This window comes from Dromaius novaehollandiae, chromosome 11 (assembly GCF_036370855.1).
Source record: "Dromaius novaehollandiae isolate bDroNov1 chromosome 11, bDroNov1.hap1, whole genome shotgun sequence".
Classification (NCBI taxonomy): domain Eukaryota; kingdom Metazoa; phylum Chordata; class Aves; order Casuariiformes; family Dromaiidae; genus Dromaius; species Dromaius novaehollandiae.
In genome coordinates, this window is record NC_088108.1 from 8,831,305 (window position 1) to 8,853,555 (window position 22,251).

At 41.9% G+C, this 22,251-nt stretch overlaps 1 protein-coding gene across 4 annotated transcripts in view; it reads right to left on the minus strand.

Annotated features, from left to right (window-relative positions):
- Positions 1 to 22,251, minus strand: part of GRIA3 (glutamate ionotropic receptor AMPA type subunit 3) — a 158,624-nt gene that overhangs the window by 44,088 nt on the left and 92,285 nt on the right. For all 4 annotated transcript variants that reach the window (XM_064518179.1, XM_064518180.1, XM_064518181.1 and 1 more), the window contains exons 7-11: positions 20,530 to 20,697; positions 17,272 to 17,376; positions 15,812 to 15,919; positions 14,386 to 14,592; positions 3,312 to 3,688 (exon numbers count right to left, since the gene is read on the minus strand). In XM_064518179.1, the coding sequence (XP_064374249.1) occupies positions 3,312 to 3,688; positions 14,386 to 14,592; positions 15,812 to 15,919; positions 17,272 to 17,376; positions 20,530 to 20,697 (965 nt within the window). The remainder of the gene's footprint in view (positions 1 to 3,311; positions 3,689 to 14,385; positions 14,593 to 15,811; positions 15,920 to 17,271; positions 17,377 to 20,529; positions 20,698 to 22,251) is intronic.

Consider the following 22,251-nt stretch of genomic DNA (forward strand, 5'->3'; position numbering starts at 1 on the left):
TAGAACCCCTTCTCCTTCTGAACGCACGAGGTTTGGTACTCTCTAAGCCAGGAGCTCAGTCCTTTGCTCACATGCCCCACAAACCCTCTGCCTTCCTCGAGGTGCCTCGTTTGGCCAGGCGGCCCTCACCTCTGCTAGTGAGACAACACACGGCAGCAGCATCTAAAGGTCTGGCCTGAGATGCTCCGTTCTCTCATCACAGGAATCAGCAGTGGGACTTTCAGAAGCACGTAGCTGCCCAGCTCTCTTTGCTATCTCGAAAGTCCCACAGAGAGTCATTCCCATGGCCTTTAATAGGAGTCTCTTGAATCTTTTGCTGTCAATACAGGGATCTGCAAATATACCCTGTTAAACATCCAGTCTCATGCAATAATTTTTAATGAAAAAGCACTGTCCTTTTCCATCAGCAATTAATTACTCTAGGCCCTTTGTTCCACACGAATAAAGAGGAAAATGAAAATACATGGTGTCATACAGATTTCAAAGATACTTTTGCTCAAAACAGTGTTACAAATTTGTCTGTTTTCTCCTGTTTCCATTTGTTGTACATATCTTACATTAAAGCAAGTTTAATAATCCACTTTTGATCCATCAAAAGTGAATTTTCAATACTTTAGCTTACGAGGCAGAAAACACAGCAGCCTTTGATAGCAGAACAAAACTGCTGGAACAAATGTTGCTTCCATCAAGGGAGGAACTGAACACCATCCTTCGGCTGCTATCTGATTCAGGCTAGATGACTCCTATTAAATGCAGAGAGGAGAGTATAGGGATATATCCTCTGGAATATCCGCACAGCATACTCACCGAGGAGAGATCTAACTAGTCATTAGATGTCACAGCTGTTCCACACAAAGGCAGCTGAAAGAGCCTTTCTCAGCAAGTACAAAAGTGATCTCTCCAGACTGCTTGTCGGCATCTCTCTACAAGTGCTGTACGCTCTCATATAAGAAATGTATTCAGACAAAACTCACAAAGGAAGAATGAAGCCCCTTTTAATGGCAATAAAATAGTATGAAACATTCATATAGGCAATGTACTGTGAACGGTGTAACCTTACAAAGATACGGATTCAGAATGGAATACTTGGGAATAGTCCCTTCTATGGAAAAGAAATTTGACATTAAATCAACTTAAATCAACATATCAGTCTAAGGAACAGTGTTTCTGGAATTTAAAACAAGGTATTAAACTTCTCTTTTTTTCAGTAACAATTCATGTAACTGCCTGGAATCTGTTATCATGAAAGATAACAAAATAGCTGAACAATGTCTTCAAATGAGGGTCATGTATTAATACTGAGCTAACAGCTACTGATGGATAGATAAAATAAATAGGTTTACTTCTGTCTCTTTCTTGTAGGTATTACCAAGGCCCTGATCATGGTACTACTGAAAATAACAGAATATATCCCACTCATTATATAATGTAGATGACTGAACTTGTCAGGGAGTCACATGAGGGCTTAACGAAAATCCTATGCTCTTCTATTTACTGTCAATAAACAGACCTAGTGGAAACAGTGCAATGCCTGCAGCTTTCCATGTGATGTCCCAGTGCTTATTTCCCGGTCCTTTATATTGAGCACACACATGGTCAACAGCAATTTAAATGTTATCACTACTCATCACCTTTACCCACAAGCAGAAAGGCATAGTTTCATTACAGAATTTAGGAATAGAGCAGAAACACAGCATATAAACATGAGGAATAGACTAAAAGCTATAAATATGCAGTGAGGCAGCACACTGAAACATTGACCTCTCCTCTGCAAAAACCAGCACACGGTCATATCCAGGAAAATAGGCTGTGTGTATATTTTATATAGATATATGTGCATGTGTCAGTTATATATGAAATCTAATTACCGCTATCAAAACTTCTAAAACATACAAATGGCTTGCATCAAAAAGCAACAGGTATCAGTTGTAACAGATATGCTAGTATCTCTGAAAACCCTGGACTTCACTGCGATCATTACGGGATCTGAACATGCAGTGACTGTGACCTTGAAGGATCATTACAAGAGGTAAAATCAGGGTCCTTTTCATGAAACTTCACAGAAGTTTTTTAACTGCTTTCAGTGAGACTACTTAAGATCTACACCACTATACTGATGAGGAAAACCTAGTAAGTTTTCGGTGATTTAGGTACTGAAAAAGATACCAAACTATGGAGATTGCCAAGGTATGTTTTCACTCTTAAGAAAATACCTGGCTCTCTTAATTTAATTAGCAACCTTGTGAAAAGGAAAAACTGCAACCTCTTTGTCCTAAATGAGTATTTTTAATAATTAAGATAGCCGTAGACTGGATTTTAAAATATTGTCATATAAAATATCACTTCTGCTCCATCGCTAACAAAGCAGATAGCTTAACTGCTTATCACAGGCACGTCACCAAAGTATTATAACAGTGTATATGTAGAAACACTATATATATATGCTATTGAAAAAGCATTTGAGGTATGCATTGTTCAATTACAGAGAACTTCGCTACTCTCTAGTGGTTTTCAAAGTGCTTCTTTAAAAAAGAAATACAATTCTACAATTGTTAATACCAGTGCTCTCTGTTAAAATGGAACTATCATCAAACATGTTTTACTACAGGCTTATTCAGAAAGATTGTCTTCATGAATAAACAAGGAAACTGGCAATGCTTATTGGACCACATTGACTATGAGCACAGGGACAATTGATTAGACTAGATTTCAATAATGATACACATAAAGGATAGTACAAAGTAACTATCAGAGAGGCATGTAAGGAGACCTGAACATACAAAACATGGTGGAAAGCAAATTAGTAATAGATGAAAGGATGGTTCAACAAGAATGAAAATAGAGAAATTAGGCACAAACGAAAGTTAAAGACTAGCAGAAGCCATGACAGGTGGGGAGGTGTTTTAAAGTGCTGTTGCATGTGACTTTTAAAAAAATAAACAAATCTTATTTTGCAAAGCATAATAAGTATGTTATATGCACCAAGCAGATGACCGTAAAATGAGATATGCAGCAAAAACACGGTAGCCCTCCAAGCATTGCTGAAAACAGAAAACCCTATGCATTTTACAGCCTCAACATGGTGTATATAAGTTTTGCAGAAATGCATAAATGGCATTATAAGGCAATGCCACTCATACTGGAGGTGAATGTTAGCAAGCATAGTGGCTTGATGATGAAGCTTAGCATTGAACGAAATGTCAAAAAAAAATTGGAGTTAAATAAAAATTTGAAAGAGTAACATATATGCACCATGGCATCAGACTATGACCATAAAATGCAAAAAGGTGATGGAGTGATATGGAACAAACCTTGGAGAAATATCGCATCCTTGCTGCATAAAGGCACCCAGGGAAAACCAAAGGCTGTTAAATATTCCAAACTCATTTGGAGGGTCGGGAGGATTCTGAGGGTCACGTGGTTCTTCACTGTTGTCTTCCAAATGCCACTCATAGGGGCTGAATCTGCTCACTAGGAAAAGAACTACGCTGACGCCAATGTAAGCAAAGACTATACACATCCAAATTTCATAAGCCAAAGGATCCAGGAAAGAGAATACGCCAGGTTTAGATTTCTGAGGCTTCTTGATCATGATGGAGATGCCCAGACTCATGAAAGGTTTCGAAAAGTCTATGACTTCTTCTCGCACCAATGTTATGGTGAGTGGGGCAACAGCTATATCTGCTCTCTGAAAAGGGAAAAATAAACTGAAGTTAGTTACAAAACAGTGGCAACATGACTGCAATCTAGAGTCTCAGGTTAAAGAATCAGATGAAAAATTAAGAGTCAGTAGATAACGTTTGCTTTGCAGACTATTTTGCACTCACTGAAGCTCTTTGAGGACTTCATAATGCTGATAGAAAATTATTAGCATGAAAAATTACAACCAATTCTGCGCAAAGGCCTCAAGGCAGAGGGAGATATGTACCCAGCATTTCTATTCAGTTAAAATGGATGCACAAAACACTAAATAAACTGGACAATGAGGTTGCAACTCAAACTGTAATTCCTAGCATAATGTACGTAGTGTCAGCATACACTGCATATAGAACTGTATTTTAATGTCCAGAATAGCCATGAACTGTTGTTAACACATAAATCGTACTTATATCATAGAAACAAAACAAGGGATCATGATAGGGATTTAAAATTCATGTGGATTATTTGATGGCCTTTTAATCTCCTTTTTTTTTATTAACAAGTTGTTTGACATTGTTCATTATTTAATTCAAGGAAGGGCAGCTAATAGTAATTCTTGGACTACTTGGAAAGCATGTCCTCTTCCCCTTCTGATGAGGTTGTCCTTATACACATGCTAGACACTGTATCATGGCAAGCGCTTGCCCCTTGACTCCTCTGTCTGTTACTAGTGACGGTCTGTATCTGTCCATCTGTCTTGAGGACTCTGGGCAAGTTATGTATTTGTTCTATTTAAATTTTCTATTTTTCAATCTTTCAGTAAGTTCCATGGACTAACGGATTAGTCCAGGATCTTTAAAAGGAACCTAAGAGAAGTAGTCACTGAAATCTAGCTGGATTTGGGCACTACCAGCCATATATTCTGTTGAAATCCCCTTGCAAAAGGGATAGAAGAGGGTAAAAGGGAAGGAACCAGTGGCTTTTCTTACTCGGCTTTTCCCACTGCACCATAAAACAGATTCCCATGATCCACTCGGAGAATGAAGCAGCCACACAAACACACAAAGCGCTTGGGCCTAAGAAGTTTCCTTAAGCACTTTTTGCTGCAGAAAGGGGCGTATGGGCAGATGGATGAGCGGATGAGCCCTGTCATCCCGCTGCGCTGAGCCCACAGGACAGCCCATCCTTCCTGCAGTTGCTGACGAGCAGTCACCCTGGTCTGCAATCCCTGAGCAGTAAATGGCTCATATCATCTGAGAAGAATGCAACGTAGTGTTTTTCAGTATAATGTATGCCATCCTCTTACAGAGAACTTTAGCCCTATGGATCTCTAATAGAGGCCATGCTCCGGGGCAGGGTCCCCTGGGAGCATAATCTCGCCTCACTGCGTCTGTACCGCCACTGGTGTGGTGGTGTTTGCAATGAGACGGACCCTAAACCAGTACCCTTTCCTTTCAACCATTACATCTTTGCTGGATTCCACTGGAGGGTAAGAATGTGAAGTAAAAAAATTACTTAGTTACTTAATTAAAAATAACATTGCAGAACAGATTGTTCAATATATTTAATTGTATCTGTATTTTTGTACCGGGGGATTCAAGTCATGTTATTTAGATAACTTAGCTCTTGATGCAGCAAAGTAGTCAAGCAGGTATTGGTATTTGCAAAAGAGGGGACTACAACATTTTGAAAAAAAAATGCTTTCATTATTACTAGAGTCTACATAACTACATACAACTTTTTGTAATCTTCTGTCTTACTTTAAATACTCTATTCATATCATGATACTATTTAAAGATGGCTGTTCATGGGTAATTAAGAATTTCAGAAAGAACAAACAACAATGCTCAGGGAAAAACAGGGAAATTCTCAGGGACTAAAACACTGTGTACTTTTTAAGTCAGATATTTGTTTCCAACTGGCAAGTATGTATCTTTTTCTGATGGAAAAAATAAAACCTGCTTAAGTAGAAGTTTTGAATTAAAGGGAATAGGAAAAGTTAATAAGGAATTAAAAGCAACAGGAAAGGTTAATAAGAAGTGATTAAAATCTGTGCAATAGAAGAACTGAATATACCTTTATCTAAATCTTACGGTGATGTACGTGACTGCTATTAATATCTGATTTGTTCCTCCTACTAGACTAGTTCTTTTGGTTTTTTTTAACGTTTAGCAAACAGAAATGGCAAAGGGTTCTTGTAAAGCCCCTCTCAGTCTCGCACTGTGTATTGCTTGGTGCCTCAGTCAGCCTGAGGCGATGTCTAGCTGTTTTGAGGCTGAGGCCAAAGGCGGTCTGGTCTGTCTGACTGAGGTCCGGCCCCTCCGCCGCCCCTCCCACAGCAAGCGTCCCTCTCTGAAACACCGGTTTGCACGCCCCACCGCTGCTTTGCCTCTAGCCACGCGGGATGTCTCCTAGCCGTCTGTACGGGCGTATGAGGCACGTGGAGAAGGTCACTGCTTGGGATAATCAAAGAAACTGTGTATGTGCGAGTGAGGAAGCCATTCGGAAACCATGGCCCTTGGTGTGCGTTTTTACAGCCCTCTTCAGCTCGTTTAGACACTCATGCGTGCTGGTACATTGCCTTTCCTCTTGAGTGATTGCTTTCCTTGCGGAGAAAACCCTCACCTGATTTGTGGTCACTCACTGCACAAATCTAGTTTGATGCTGCTTGAATATACAAACTGAAAATGCTGGTTGCTTTTGGACGCCTGGGTGTTTACTGGCTCTAGATGAATGTGTCCATGGTCTAAGTAAGAGAGAGACTTGTGGAGGCACAAGCAGAGTGTGGAAAAAGGACTGGACAATCCTGGAACATGTTCACTGAATTCCCCAAACACATATTTGTTTTTTAGCTGCTGCTTATTAAGCTACTGTTAAATATTAAATGTATGCAGTCAGTACGTATGAGAAGTACACAGAGTATCAAGTTTAAATGTAGCAAAACTCCACTGCTGGCTGGAAGACCAAGCATTTCAATTGTGGCTACTGCGTTTGGTGTTGAACTAATGAGGTTCTCACATTAATCCTTATTAGAGCCAGCTTAATGGATCAGGTCCCCCGCAGGGCTGTAGCAAAGACTCTGCATGTGAAGTGGAGCTCAGGTGGCAGCCCTGCTGCCGGGTACTTCTGCGTGTAGATGGGCAGCCCTGCAACAGCTGGTCCGAGCAGGAGCAGGCTGCTTCAGCTGTAAGAGCATTTACATTCTGCAGCATTTTCTTGGACTCGGAGAAATTTAATTCTCCCAAAGTCCTGTTTTAATCGCCAAACTAGACACTGTGGACCTCTTCCTGAGTGCTGATGCAGTGTGTATCCAAGCCTGCATCTCCTCCATGCGCAGCTGAGCAGGGCTCCTGCAGCATGCTCCTGCGGGGCTCGTTGGGAGGGGGACACCGATGCTCTGCACAGCACCGACAAACCAGTTTTCAGGACTGTCTGTTATGTCACTTGCTCATTCATATTATACAGTATAAACTTCCTGGTAAATAACTGCATTTTAATATTACATGGGTTACAAACATCTACTTTTCTGATACATTTCTGCCTTCATGCTTTCCTACCAATTTTGATACTTTTTTCTCTAATAGTGCTGATGGACCTCACCCTCGGGGCCTGCAACACACTGGGAACACCAACAAACACCTTCACTTCTTAAATGAATACGGCAGCAATTGTTCTCGGAAGAGGGAACAAGACATAGATGGATTGGGACACAGAGTCTAATGAGGTCACCAACATTTATGGCACTGAAAGCGGACCAGCCACAATCCAAGGCCAAGTCTGGTTCCCTACCACTTCCCTGAACATCAGTTACGCTGTAGCGGTTAAAATCTGACTGCTCTTGGTTTCTTTCTTTAAATTCATAGTACTTAGAAAAGATGCTTTTGGAGAGCTCGCAGCACCCTAATGGATGACTAGTAATTGCAGCACAGTTGTGAACCTCCTTATTATGGCTGCAGATAAGCAGAACCCATAAAAAATGAACTAGATAAAAAACCAAACCAACCACAACCACAAATATACCCTTCCCTGTGCAGAATTGGAGGGGGGGGGGTTTGACAACCTCAGCAGCTAAGCTTTGCTAATCACTCATGACTAATGGCGTTTCAAACATCGTCTTGACTGCATTTGAGCTGGGAGAGTAAACGTCATGGGTTCCTGTGAGGCTTGTGTGGTCTCTGTCTACCGGGGTGGGAGCGGTGGATTTAGAGAGGACGAGCAGCGCAGCGGCGCTACCCACTCTGCTCAGAGCTGACCCCGGGGGGCGGCAAATCTCAAGACTCTTAAGGAGAGGGAGAAAAAGCAGTAAATGGAAACATCCCTCTACATGAAGAAAGGGAAAAAAACCGGTAAGATGTTTCAGCTCTGTAATCCAGAAGGAGGGATCGAATTCTTCCACTTGCAGAGCTAAAGGTGAGTCTTCCCAACTCCAAAGACAGGTACTAGAGATAGCAAGATACAGGCTATGCTCCTGCCGGTACGTGCTTCTGGTTATTTCTGTTCGCAGAAGTGAAGAATTCCTTTGCTGGTGTGTTGCAGTCCAAGAAGTGGGTCTGGCCTGCAGTCACTTTGCAAGATCCTTGTCTGCTCCGGGAAGCCACCCAGCACTCAGATCACACCCGCAGCGGCGCAGGGCACGCCACGCCAGCTGCTCGCGGCCTGGAGTCCGCCAGGAGCCCAAGCGCCAGGCGCCTCGGCACTGCTGAGCGAGGGTACGAGCAGCGGCGGCAGGAGACAATGCTCTGCAGCGACCGCAGACTGCGAGCGCCGCTGAGGGCTTCTCAGTGCAGGCGAAGGTTTCCGGGCCTCAGAAAAGGATGTCAGACAGAGCAACACGTCACCTGTGGTGTCTGCTGGTAAAAGCTACCTTGCAAATAGACTCCACTACACCCAAGGATATCAGGGTGTGCTCAGAGGCCAGGCTGTGGGGGCACTGTGTTTTTAACACATTAGCTCACACTTATTTAGAAACACCAGCTAATATGTGACTAGCAACACGCTGCACTGCATTTTTAATGTGTATTAGCTGAGCAGTATAAAATGTTATTAATGTGTTAAAACTGCAACTGGCCTTGTCTGCAGTGGCTTGTCAATGTTAAACACATTCCCTGTCCAAAACGTGCTTTATTTGGATACCCGTAATTCCTTCTGAGATATTACTATTGTCTTTTGCAAATACAGAAATTGAAGGTACGTCTGATTTTTGAGCTACTGACATGCGTGTGCTTCCACCCTCTGTGCTCGGGCGCAAGTCAGCTGCAGTGCGGGAGCCCCATCAGCACGGCACTGTGCCAGCGCTCCCAGCCGATGCCCCGGCACTGAGCCGTGCCAGCGCGGCTCTGCAGCTCCCTGGGCCAGCCAAGGCCCGGCGCTCAGGAGAGGACACACATCCACCTGCACAGCCGGCTGGGTGCACAGGGCCAGGATCGGAGCTGCGGCCGGGGGCATCTCACGGCTGCCCTTTGACACCTGAACTGCGTTTCCCTTCGGCAGGAACCGGAGGGTGCGGGGCGAGCGGAGAGCCGCTTCCGCTCCGGGTGCGACGCCACACCGTGCAGCAGACCAAAGTCACAGGGAAGTTCTGAAGAGAATTAGGAATCAAATTAGTCTTCCTCCCAGCTACTATTAAAAAGCTGTACATGCCATCCCTGGTCTTTCTTCTGCTGCTGAGAGAACCACAGAGCCAGAGCCACGCGAGGCGGGTTACTGTTAAAGGCAGGGACGTGTGTAGGAGGTCTCGTTCTGACAGACCGCGGAGGCTGTGTGTGTTTGGGGGACTGCCTCTCCTCTACATTCCCACTTCATTCCTTCATGGTATTTTACATATTGAAAGGTTTTTATAAAGACCTTTTTTTACCTAAGGAGAGTTGATAAAGGCGGTAAGGTTTGGCTCACTTTGCACTCCCAAAGCATTTGTACTTATAATTAAGATACGTGTTAAACCTACTGTCAATTAACCTCAGTAATGTGAAAAGCATCAGGCTCAGGGAGCGGAGGCTTTCCCTGGCTGAACAGTAAAGAACAGCAGCATACCGGAAAAGGGAAAGAAGGAATAAAAGCTCACATAGGGAAGGAGGCTTACCCTACAGAAGGGGAAAGACTGCTGTCTAGCCGGCGGCAGCTGGTGGGTGTAAAGCCCTGAGCACCGGCCCCAGCTGCGCGCGCACGGTGGGAGGTGCTGGTGCTAATCAGCCCGAGTGGAGGGCATGTCATTAGCGGATGCATCACTGCTCTGCTGGGTACATTTAAACAGTGATTCAGTGTCACAGGCTGACAGTGGTTTAACTGCTTCCCTTGGCTGGTGGAGGTGCTGAGAGAGGCTGAGTGGGAAAAGAGCAGGACGGAGACAGCGAAGCGTGTGTACCTGATCAGACCCCTTGGTACTGGGGTGAGCTGCACTGAGACGCATCGGTATGGCATAAATAATTCCCTATTTTCTCTAAGGATATGAGAAGGAACACCTATCAATTGATACCTTAACAACATGCCTATTAAACTTCCTTATTAAGTATGTACCATAAATCTTAACAGAGAATACAACTCATATATAAGACAAGTTGTGGACTTATGTAGGAGTGAGGAAAAGATGGTTCTATTGCACCTTGGTTATCCACAACAGTTCAGTGATGACTAGAGCTGGATACCACTTCTTACCTGGAACTTCTAAAATGAAAAACCACAGATCATGAAACACTGAAGTGTTTCATAAAGTGTTTGGTTTTTTTTGGGGGGGGGTCTCAGTTAAGAAAGAAAGATACTTTTCTAAAATATCTAAGAAAAAATATCCATCTATTTGCTTTGTTATTCTTTCAAAAGTTTCCACTATGTATGCTTTAGAAATTTCTCTTAATCTAAAAAATAATACTGAACAAAAAGTCTTATTTTGACACTTTCAGAGTGAAAGAGCCAAATTAACTGCTTTATTCAACCTGAAATGGCATTTTTGGATTTGTCAAAAATCAAATAATTTTCATTTTTAGTTCAACCCCAGATGATGATGATTTACCTTTAAAAATTGCTAACAAATCAAAAGCCCCACTGTTAGCTCTTCTCTAACAAGACTTCTAGGTTCTCCTGTTTGAAGCAAAGGAGTTTCGGAATATCTGCTTGGACAGACCTCCTTCTATCCAGGGCTGTCACCTCCATGCTGTCAAAGACCAAGTCCTTTAGTGTAACCAGATTCTTTTGTACAGTCTAATGCAAAGCAGCAAGGAAAGGTCCATATACGACCAGCAGAGAACGTCCTACGCTTTGGGTGGACCCTTCAGCACAGTAGACTTCTGTGCTATCCAACCAGCCCTGATGTGCTGAGACCGGGAAGGGAGAAGTTCTCATGGGAAGAATTTCAGTGTGTCTGTCCCCAGGTAACGTATAACTCTTGGGACTGTTCCTAGTCAGCCTAGTTAACGCCGACTTCCAGCTAGCCTTACACCAGAGTCAGGGTTGTACTGGTCAGCCTCAGGACCTGCATCGCTCTGACTCACCACCACTGTTGCTCTGAGTACAGCTCAGTACAGCTATGAATCTTGCCCTTACCTGAAACTATAGCAAAACTGATAAACTGATGTAGGTTTTTAATTAAGAGAATTTGATGAGGACAGATGGCTTTGCATTTCAGAATGTGCTGGGCATCTACATGCAAAGGCTCTTCCCATCCCTCCTCTCTTTCTTTCCCCTTCTCACCTCTCCTATGCAGTGGTCTAGAGGCTGATGTGCAATGACCTGTCTGTCCTTCCTCTCCTGGCTTTACATAATGTCCCACAGAAGACAAAGAGGAAAATGAGAGTAACAAAGAACTGGCACAAACTAAACATTAATTAAAGTTAATTAGGGGTTATGGCATTAAAATGTCAAGCTATTCACTTCCTATGATTGTCCCAAGAACAGTTTTATAAGAGAGTTGTGTGCATGGGGCTATGCATGAAAGGGCACGGTATTAAAAAAAATTGGTAAAAGATGTTCCAGTGGTGCCAGCTGGTGATGACATGCCTGTTGGGTCAGGAATATGCTGTGTTTGATATATGACTAGTCATTGTTTATCATTTCAGACAAATGCAATCTAAAAGACTGTGTACTCTGCCACAGCTCAGTTCAGCTGCTGGATACCTGGTACCTAAACCAATCAGGCCCCTTTTATCCCCCTATGTCTGTCTTCCATACATGCTAATAAAGGCATTTAAAAGCTAATCTCCCTCTTGTCTTCCCAAAATGGAATCCAGAGGAGCCAAATGTGACAGTCATTTTGCAGACAAGGCTCACAGAGGCATTAGGGGAAATGTACAGTTTTAGTTCCCTAATAGAGTTTAAAGCCCCTGAGAGATAAAGGAAAGTCAGCACGTAAATGAGACGTTTGCTCCAAGTAATTAGCACTTCTGGTGCACTTTTCATCTTCAAAGGGCTCCCTGCATATCCTTGTTAGTAGCCCCCCCCAACAGATGGATAAAGAGGCCAAGGGTATTTCATGATGTTTGTAAACAGGACTGGGAAAGGGTCTGGAAGGACTGTGAGGTCTCTATTCGGAGCTGAGGAGCTGTTTTCCCTGCTTCCAGAAAGCCAGGTGGATTTTGCACAGCTTGCCAGCTCAGTAGTTCAGCTCCGCAGGACAGGGAGCTAGCTCAGGAGCGCTGGGCTGCGAGCATTAACCTGGGTCTACACAGTTCTCAAGGGATGCACCTGACCTTTCAATAACCGAGCATTGCTGTTAAGAGGCTTCAGTAATCGAGCTTGCAGGGGGAGAAGAGGAGCAGTCGTGGGGCAAGGAGGGAAACGTTCCTCGAGTTTTCAGGAGAGAGGAACAGAAGAAAATTCTGTTTCAGAATACAAAGGAACAAATCTTTTTGCAGGGAATAAATGACAATGGCAGGGCAGGTTTGGGGTTGTTTTAAGGTACAGTTTATGGTGCCTGTGAAGCTGTTCTCCTGGTGGGGAAAACCTGTAAGTATGGTCAGGTGGGAGGGAGGTGGCGAGGGCTCAGTTTGAAACTAAGGAGGCAGAGCTCTCTGAGCTAAGTTCATCCCAAGGGGTTGTGGAACAGGCAGTGGTGGCCAACCTGTTTATCCAAGAAAAGGCTGGTTGAAAGAGGAATGGGGGTCAGATCGGTGGGCCTTCAACGCAGATGCACTCTCCATCGCCCAGCAGCTGGAGAGGCTGATCTCACTTGGCTCAAGTCCCGACGGAAGTAATACTTACCGCATCTCTCTTCCCTAGTGTGGACGGTCTCTGGGCCCTGGCTGCTATTAGGAATTTCAGGTTCTCCTTGTCATATCTTCTGAATAGGGTAAGATTATTTTTAAGTGAAGAAACTGTTTCTTTGCTTGTCACTTGCTAATATATCAGAGGGATCCAACTACTGCTAATACTCGTGATACACACAGGGAAACTGCCAGTTTAGGCTTCCATTGCAATGTAATTATAGTTGGAACGAAACGAAACCTTTCCTGTAGAGGTTCTCAGAGAACTTACTTGCTGAAAGAGGTAATACTATTTTCCGAAGCAGCAGAACTGAGGCACTGAGAGTTCAACAGACATGCATAATGGCATATCTCAACACAACAGGAAAGTGAAGGCAGAGCCCAGGGGTCCAGACTCCTATTTACTTTCTCTAATCAGTAGATTACTCTCCCTCCCCTTAATATCACACTACAAAATCACTATTGCTTATATAGAATATTTTAGAGTTGAATGGGCTAGAAGGTGTATAATAATGGATTAGGACTGACTATTCCAGAGTAAGCAAACTTTTCACAAATCCAGCAACTACTTTTAAGAGACTGAATTATTTGAAAAGAATTATCTCACTGAACATTTTGCAAGAGATGCTGATGTGATGGGGAAATTTGGGGCTGACTTTTAGAAACTACACTCAGCAATGGAACAAAAGGAGGCAATAGAAATATTCACTTCTGCTCAGATATTTTTAATAAAAGAAAGCTTGTTAAAAATAATCGCAAAGAAGATTTGGGCGGAATCACAAATCATCTCATTTGCATGTGGGGAAAAAAAGCAAAGATGAAATACCAGCTTGCAAAGTCTTTTCTGCAAAGCCAACTTTTCCCCCATGCCATCCGGTTTATTGTATCAGCATTCCCAAATTCTAGTTTTTAAAGAAGTTTCTAAAATGGCAATTCCGGCCTTTTTTTGTTCTTACTATACAAAGCAACATATGCCCAAAATAGAAATATAAAGAGGAATGCAGTGAATGAGAGAGACTTTTTTCGTCTGACAGTTGGTTTTTTAAAGCTAAATCCAAGGTTTAAAGAGAAAAAGATGTGCGTGATTTCAGGCCTGTATTGTTTTTTCCCCTGAAAAGCAAGAATGGGGAGCTGAGTCTTTAGTCTTCTGATCAAACACGAACTGACATCAATGATCCCATGAGATTCTGCAACATAGGGTCAGACCCTTAATGAGAAGAGTACCCCCTAGCAAGACTCATGGGAAAAAAGAAGCTACGGCACATACAAAAGCAATCTACAAAGGGAAAACTGTGAATTCAGTTGTAGTTAAGGAATTTGAAATCTGCCCACTGTCACTTCTCAACATTTTGTGGAAACTGATTCGGAGAATAGCAGCAAAAATATGACACTTTCTGCAATGGAACAATTAAAAAAGTAGACTATAAAAATGGTACTACAAAAACTATCTAAGATTTTAAAGGTAGCATTCAAACAGAAAATCTTTATTTTGCAGTTTATTAATTTTGAGCATAACTTTTCATAAAGAACATTAAAATGAATGTTAAGAGAAACTTACCCCATAGACCAGTTCACCCACCATGCCATTCCATATTTTAGTCTCAGGGTCCCTAGCTCCATATTTCCCATCTCCAACAATTGACAGTTTGTACTTTATTCCAACATGTTTTGCTATTTCAGAAGCTAAGTCTACACAATATCCTTCATATCTCTCATTCCCTTCTAGTTGTTCATGGTTTTTCTTATACATTACATATGGTGATTCCTTTGAAACAAAAGTAAAGATCAAAAGTCTATGAATGTAAAATACGGCTTTAAAACATACAAAATGAGAGCTGTTATTATCCTTACACTTTATATTACTGGAAAATATTTACAACATTTCCTCCTTTAGTACAGAAATTAGAAAAACAGATATTTGCAGTTTAAAAATCCTTGGCTTAGTCGTACAGTCACATATTCTGTTGTCTTTAATCCTAGTATAGAGCCATTGAAGACACCAGAACTATTCACTTTAACAAAGTTACACTTTTGTTTGCAGGATTAGGCCTAAATTTTTAGGTGATTAGACAAGCACATAGCATCACTGCAGTAATAATAAAATTTCTAGTGTCTAAAGAACTGACACACTCAATACCTGTAACCACTGAAATCATTTGCTAATGCCCAATGGCCCAGAATGGGGCTCTGATGGAGGTATTTTCAAAGTAGCCTAAGGGAAGTTAGGCTAAAATGCGCAGCAGCAATCTTAGTCCCTAAATTCCCTTAGCCTTCTTGGAAAACATCAGCTGAAATGCTGATTATATCTTGCTAAATTCATAGGAGGATAAAATACAATGCTTCAAGAAACAGCATATAATTGGCTCATGCTCAGTAGAACCGTAACAGGCATAAAAGTCACAACAATACCGTACACAACAATACTGTACAGAACACATACACTAGAGGCATTCAGACTGACGCAGGTGCTGCTGTTTGCAAGACACAGGAAGAGCATTAGTCCTTTGGAGCCGCACAGGTAGAGATCACTTAACACCTAGTCCTAGGTATAGCTACAGCCTTTCAGGTCTCCACAGGCTTCCTGGTGCCACCCTTACTCAGTCCACAGGGGCTGAGTCTACAGAAGCTCCACCTGAGTGAGGGGCGCAAAATCTAAACCTAGAGCAGGAAGGATCCTGCAACCATTTACCTGCACGCGTAGCTTTACTCACGTGAGGAGCTCCATTGAGTTCAAGGAACTGAGAAGCAGGAGAGCACAATGTTGCGTTCAGTGGGACTCCTCCTGTGAGTAAACTTTTTGATACACAATCAAGTATTGATACATTAAGTATTAAAGGCTCAAGGCCTCAATATATCTCTGCAAGTTACTGAACTTTTCAGTCACTTGAAGTCAACATTGTGCCTTCTGGCAAGGTGTCTAACGCATCTCAGGAGCCATGCACCTTATTTCCTAAACACAAACACACTAAGAATGTAAAACTTACCAAGATGGTAGTGACTACTATAGTTCTGTTCTCCACAGACGATGTGTCATTAGAGGGTAGCAGGTCTAATGTTGGCACATATCTTTCATATTCGTTCCAATAACCAGCCTATAAAAGTGGAGATTGTTACCTCATTATACATGTTTACAAGGACTCTGGTACATGAACTTCATAAAAAGAACTGTTAAAACATATGGCTTCATAGCATTTATTCATTTATTGCTGTTACAGAATAACACTGGCTTTAATTTAATGTCATTAAAGAAATAATGTTTCCAAGCCCATGTGGAAATAATTACAAGCCAAATGTAATTGAAAATACATGTTTCATTCTCCCTATATAAATTCATGTGGTCATGCTGCCTATGAAATAAATTCCTGTGTTTCTGCAACATCTGAATACACTATAGACCAAAAAATAAACTGCATAGTCTAAACTCCTTTGATTTTGAAATTTTTACTGATTCACCCATATTCTGCTGCAGTTCAGACAGTGCATACACTACCTGTAAACACGTTTGAGCTAGCTTTAGACTAGACTGCACAGATATTGTTAGCAATGCAGGCACAGCAGCAGAAACTTCCATACAGATTACAAAACCCTCTCAGAGCATGAGATGACTGTTTGTCAGCTGGCCTGTGCTGACCTTCATGGTGCTGTGGCTACATTGCCACTTGCTGTTACATTGGTTTCTTTATTTCTGCACAACGCAGCAGTAACACTGTCTGCACTGTAAACCTAGCTGAATGGCCAGGCCATATCCAGAGGTATTTTGTTATCAAATATGTGCAGTAGAGTTTAAGGAGTCCCAGCAATGATAAAGCAGGTTTAGGTGCCTAACATCAGGTGGAATCAGGGGGATTTGTGTGTCTGGTCCACTCAGACTTTTCTCAGTCCTCCTGAGAGCCTGTTTACCTAATTATTTTTGAAAATCTGCCCTAAATTACTTTTACAACAGGGATCTAGGCAGCTACCCCACTTAGGATCTATACTTTATTTAGGAGACAAGAGAATGAGGTGCAAATCCTAATTAAAACCAAAAATGATTTTCTGTTAATTTCAGGAGGTTTCTGAAATATATTGGCTCCACCTTCAGTTTTGCTCTGAGGCCTGTTATGGAGAGGAAGGGAAAGATGGAGAGGAAGTTAGGAAAAAGGGCTGAGCACAGGCACATGACACCAGATAGTACCCATGGCAGTGGAAAATCTCCAGATGGCTTTTACAGGAAAAAGGGGGGTCTGAAATTGATATGGAAACTCCTGAAGATACTAGGCAGGGCAAGTGATTTGGACAAGGAACAAAACAGAAGGAGCTTCCAGGGCTAGGGGAAAGAGCAAGAAGGCAGGGATTCCTCAGGATCCTGTTTTTAGAGCAGCTGTGTAGTATTTTTGATTTTCATTAGTTTGTTGGAATAAACATTTCTGAAGAGACAAAACTGGATGCCTATCTTGAAACTCACCTTTCGTGATCCAGCAGCTTTCATTTCATACACATCAATTGTGTAATTTGTTCTCCGCCCATAAGTGTCAAACTGGATGTTCCCTGTCATTCCTTGAACTTGCACCTTAAGGGGATAAACAGAAAAAAAAATTAAATAAAAGACTGTGTTTTTTCCTCTATTAAACACTGCAGGAACTCACTAGTTCTAGCACAGTTTTTGTCTATACAAGAGACTTGTAGCGCTTCTGACAAAACCAGTTATACTTTTTAGAGCAAGAAAGCCCCAATTCTCTGTTTCAGCTGTACATGTTCTTTGTTAGTTAGTGCTCAGCTGGTGACTCACTACTGCAGAGTGAGCTGCATTCAAGTGAAATTAGCCCTGCACGTGTGTTAAATGTAAGAAAGCTGGTTCTGCCATGCTTAGTCAGACTGGATTCACTGCTGTAGAACGGAGTACCAACAAGACACCTGCAACAACTCAGTGCCATAAAACCCTTCACAATATGGCACAGAGTGATTTGTAACATGGACCAGAATCTCATATTGTCACTTGCACTGGGAAGTGCTTTATTTTAAGATCAGTCCCAAGATAGGAGAAAGGAATGAATGTCTTCTCTGAATGAAAACAGGCAATTGCCTCTACTGCTTGTGGAGTTCTGGTCTCAGTCTGGATGGATGTGACTATAGATGGTAAGTCATTATCATTACCTACTCACATGAATCATTTTGAGGGGAAGTATAAAGAACTCTGTTTCAAAGGAAAAAAAAATCTTTCTTATTTCCCTGTATGAAAGGGTGAGATATTTCCATTTATCACTTATCAACACTGACAAGCTATCATCTCAGACAGGAGAAGTAACAGTCTGAAACTTCAGCAGGGGTAAATCAGCTTTAATATTTAGCAAAATGCAGTAGAAGCTATAGGAATGGCTGATGGAAAACTGGTTGAAGTGAAACTCTGAAATCATGGTCCCTGGAGATGCTGGTTACTGATCTGCTATTTATGGTTTAAAGATGGTACAATCAAACTTGTTAGGATGGAGAGGGACAGGCTACATAACACAGCCAAAATTCCTTGGACCCCAAATTATCCTGTAAGCCAAATTCAGAGTGATGTATGAAGAGTGTGAATTTTTCATCAGCAAGTGGATTTGAACCTTTCTTAAAATAGTTTATGATTTGAGGGTTCTGGAAGAAGATGCAAGTTATTCCTGTCTCCAGGAGTTGGAGTTAGAGACCTGAATGGGACTCTGAAAGCCAAACTTGTCCCTAAGAGGTTTTATCAACTATGGTCTGAGCAGAGGCATTTGAAGGGTAGTTGGCATATCATTTGCAGCCAGGTGCGAGCTTGATGTGTCTGCTTTTGGACCTTGGCTGGAAGGTATCTGCTTACCTTAGCACAGCAGTGTCTATCTCTCAGCAGACCTTCTTAGGTCAGGTTCATCTTGATGTGTATTGAGATATGAGCATTATGCATTTGACACCTTTTAACTTCAAATTTAATTTGTTTCCATCTTTGGTGGGAAAGCTCAGCACTTTTCAAAATCTGGCTGCACAGAGGCAGGAAGGCTCACCAGGACTCTGAACACTTCTGCTGGCAGAGAGTGTGGAGGCAATCACAAATGAACTGACTATTTATAAATATCCAGATTTGTTCAGGTAAACTGTCTTCCACTTAATCTGATGCCTAAGAATCAGATTTAGAAATACAGACATACACAGTTTTCAAGGCTGTAGAGAAGAAGAGTCAGGTAACACTTATTTCCCTTTTGCCAGCAGGATGACTATAATCTGGCACTGAATCTTCTGCTGGCATCAGTTATTTCTAGGATGTCTTGAACAAATATTCTTATTTTAGTTGCTGTGCAACTAGAGACGGGAGGAAACATTGTTAAACGGAAGTTGTTTTCTCCTGAAGCAAAGATTTCAGATCATTGTCTGAGTAGGGTAGAGACTGTGATGGATGAGGTGGGGTCTGGTAGGCAGTGTTACTGAGGGATGATCTTATCTTGAGTAGGAGTTGTTGGAGTTGTATATGAATCTCATTTAGTTCATTTTGACTAGCTAAAAAAAATACAAGGCACCCTGTCGAAAGTCAGTCTTCTGCATTTGTGCCACTCATAAGTTTGGCTTTGTGTGCCTTATGAATTATTATTATTATTTTTTTATAAATTCTCCCTAATCAGGGACTGTCCTGTAGCAGTGTTCATGTTCTGTTTTGAGTCTTTGTTGACATGAATACTTTTTATCTCATTTGGAAGAGTCTTATGTTTGCATTTATAATTAACTTCAAATGGACAGTACAAATTCTTTAACTATTTTGAAGGTTAAATTTAATTAACTTCTCTTGAAGAGTGTGTAATGCTACAAGAGTGAATGTGCAGTTAGGCCATTTGTTAGGAAGTGACATAATGGCGTAAGAAGAGCTCTGACAATGTGAGATTGAACTGTATCTCTCACTCCTTAAAAGTGAGGGACAGAATAAATCTTCTGATAGAATCCTTCCAGTTTGGCAAACAAGAAAAAGCAATAGTGAAGCATATGAAGTCTGACCTAGGATTTGTTTTATCTAACGTGGCCTTAATTCTGATCTCACTCACTCCATTTTTACACCTTCATTAATAAAATTTATTCTAACAGGTTTGTTCTACATTAGTTTAAGCAAGATCAAAAGCAGACCCTATTCCTGTCTCTTGTATGTACAAAAACATTACCAACTTTTCCTGTTGTCACTTGCTTTAACAGACATAGCAGTCTAAAAAAGAGTTAAAAGCCGGCAAAACTACAGAGACAAAAGTGAAGTAGGATCCAATACAGTAACTAATGGTAAGGTTAAAAGACTGGCCATGGAAAGGTAATCAGGCTGGGCTCAGAGAGTCACATCTGCAGCCTCAGCCTGACCTCAGAAGCCCCCAGCACATGGCCATTTGCAAAATGGCTCACGCTCACTCCCATGGGAAGTACGGCGCTGGAGGGCAGTCGGACAGGAGGTGCCCTGGTGTGGACCCTCAGGCAGCTGCTGCACTGGTGCCTGAGGGATGTGATTTTTGGCCAAGGTTTTGAGAGCTGATTTGTTATGCCTTGCACTCTACTGGATATCTTTTAGCCCTCTTTTGGAGTTTGTCATTAAGGTTTTTCCTTCTTCCCTGAGGAGCTGCAGCTGTTTGTATGAGTAGAGAAACTGTACGTGGAGTAGAAGGACACCAGTTCTATCGCAGCAGAGTTGCTGCTGCTGTGGAATATACATATCCAATAGCCATGGTATGCTTGCCCTTACCATTTTCAGCGCTCTTTCTATATCAATTCCTTGGCTCCACGGTACCGCAGGGTTAGCTAGGCAGTCTCCAGCACTGCCTCTCCTGGAGACATCCACACGCTGCCTTCGGAGGTAACGGAAAGCCTCTGCTATGACTAGGACTGCATCATGGGTCAGTGCCGATGTATACTAAAATTGATGCAAATAAAACATGGTGACAAATGCAATCTTAGAATTGCCGCAGGTCTATCAGGTCTAGTCCTTCTCTTTGTTAAATGCTCTTGGAAGAATCATCCTTGCAAGCCCTTCCCTTGCTGCCACAGATGCTAAATGTCATTTATCAACTGCATGTATTCCAAGTAACAAATAAAATATATTTTCATGTTGCATAGCATATAGCAGTAAAATTATAAAATCAGTTTATAGTTGCATAAGGTTTAGATTTAATTGGAAACTTGGACATCTAAATGAGGTCACTACTTTTTTAACAAGATTGCCAAGACAGACATTTTGAATTAAGGCTAACATAAATAACTTCTGTCTGAACTATGATCCTGATTAGGTAGCATCTGTGACCAGCCATAGATCAGTTTGCTTACCTTTGATGACAGCTAAACAAACAAATCATCACAATCACAATCACTTTAAGCATTACAACTTGTTGGTAACTGCCCATCTGCCTTCTCTTATTCCACTGTAACTCCACTGTACTCCTCCTCCAACCTGAGGAGGGTGGTGAGCTATCCTGCACTGCAGCAGGTAAAAGCACGCAGAGGGAACAGCTAACGTACTAGCTAGCTTTGCAGTAACTGCTCCGTGCAGCAACAACTCTTCAACAAAACCTCTGGACTCCTTAACTACCTGTTCACATTGCTCTCAACTTCATCTACTGCTTGTCCTATATATCTGGTGACACCCCCCCAATGGTGGGGATGTCACCTGTTAAAAAAAAAAAAAAAAAAAAAAGGTGTTTTTTCACATTTCTTCAACATTCATGTGCTTGTCTGAAAGTTCTTCCTTCCTGAAGACCGTCCCAAGCTTTGCACATAATGTCAAAGGTTTTCACTGACATGACACTAGACCAGTAACTAGGGGCTGTGTGCCCTGGAGCAGCATACCATTTCAATATGGCATAGGAGCAGCTGAATGTGCTCAGTCTTTCAGGTATCTGCAGCAGCAGATTTCAACCCCCCTATGATTGACCCCTCATATTTCCACAATGTTTGTATGAGAATGGAAAAAGGGGGCGGGGGGGGGGGGGAAGTGTGTAACAGGTATCTGCACACACTGGTGAGCTTGCCCTTGTTTTTTTTTTCTATGTGATAATATAGAGCTCTTGGCTTCCAATAAAACTTAAGCTGGAGTTATTGCAAAAACACATGCTGCTCCTGAATGAATTAGAAAGATGGAAATTTGGATTTCAACTGGAGGTTCAGCTACTCTCTGTGAAGATAAGACCTATTAAATTCAGAGGCAGTTAGCTCTATCCTATAGGGCAGTATAGCACGATTGGTGGTCTATATCTCTTAAAAATGCCTATGATCTTATTGCAAGCACTTCAGCTTGATATAAAGCCTTGGGTAACCTGCACAGAATAAGGTGAGCCTGTGTGTACAGATCAAGAGAAGCATATCTGATAAATGAGGGTGCAAAGGTAGCATTGGGAAGAGGTTATATAGCAGCCCTTCTTACTGAGTTTTAAATGGCAGCAGTTTATAAACTCTTACAGGTATTTTTTTTCCA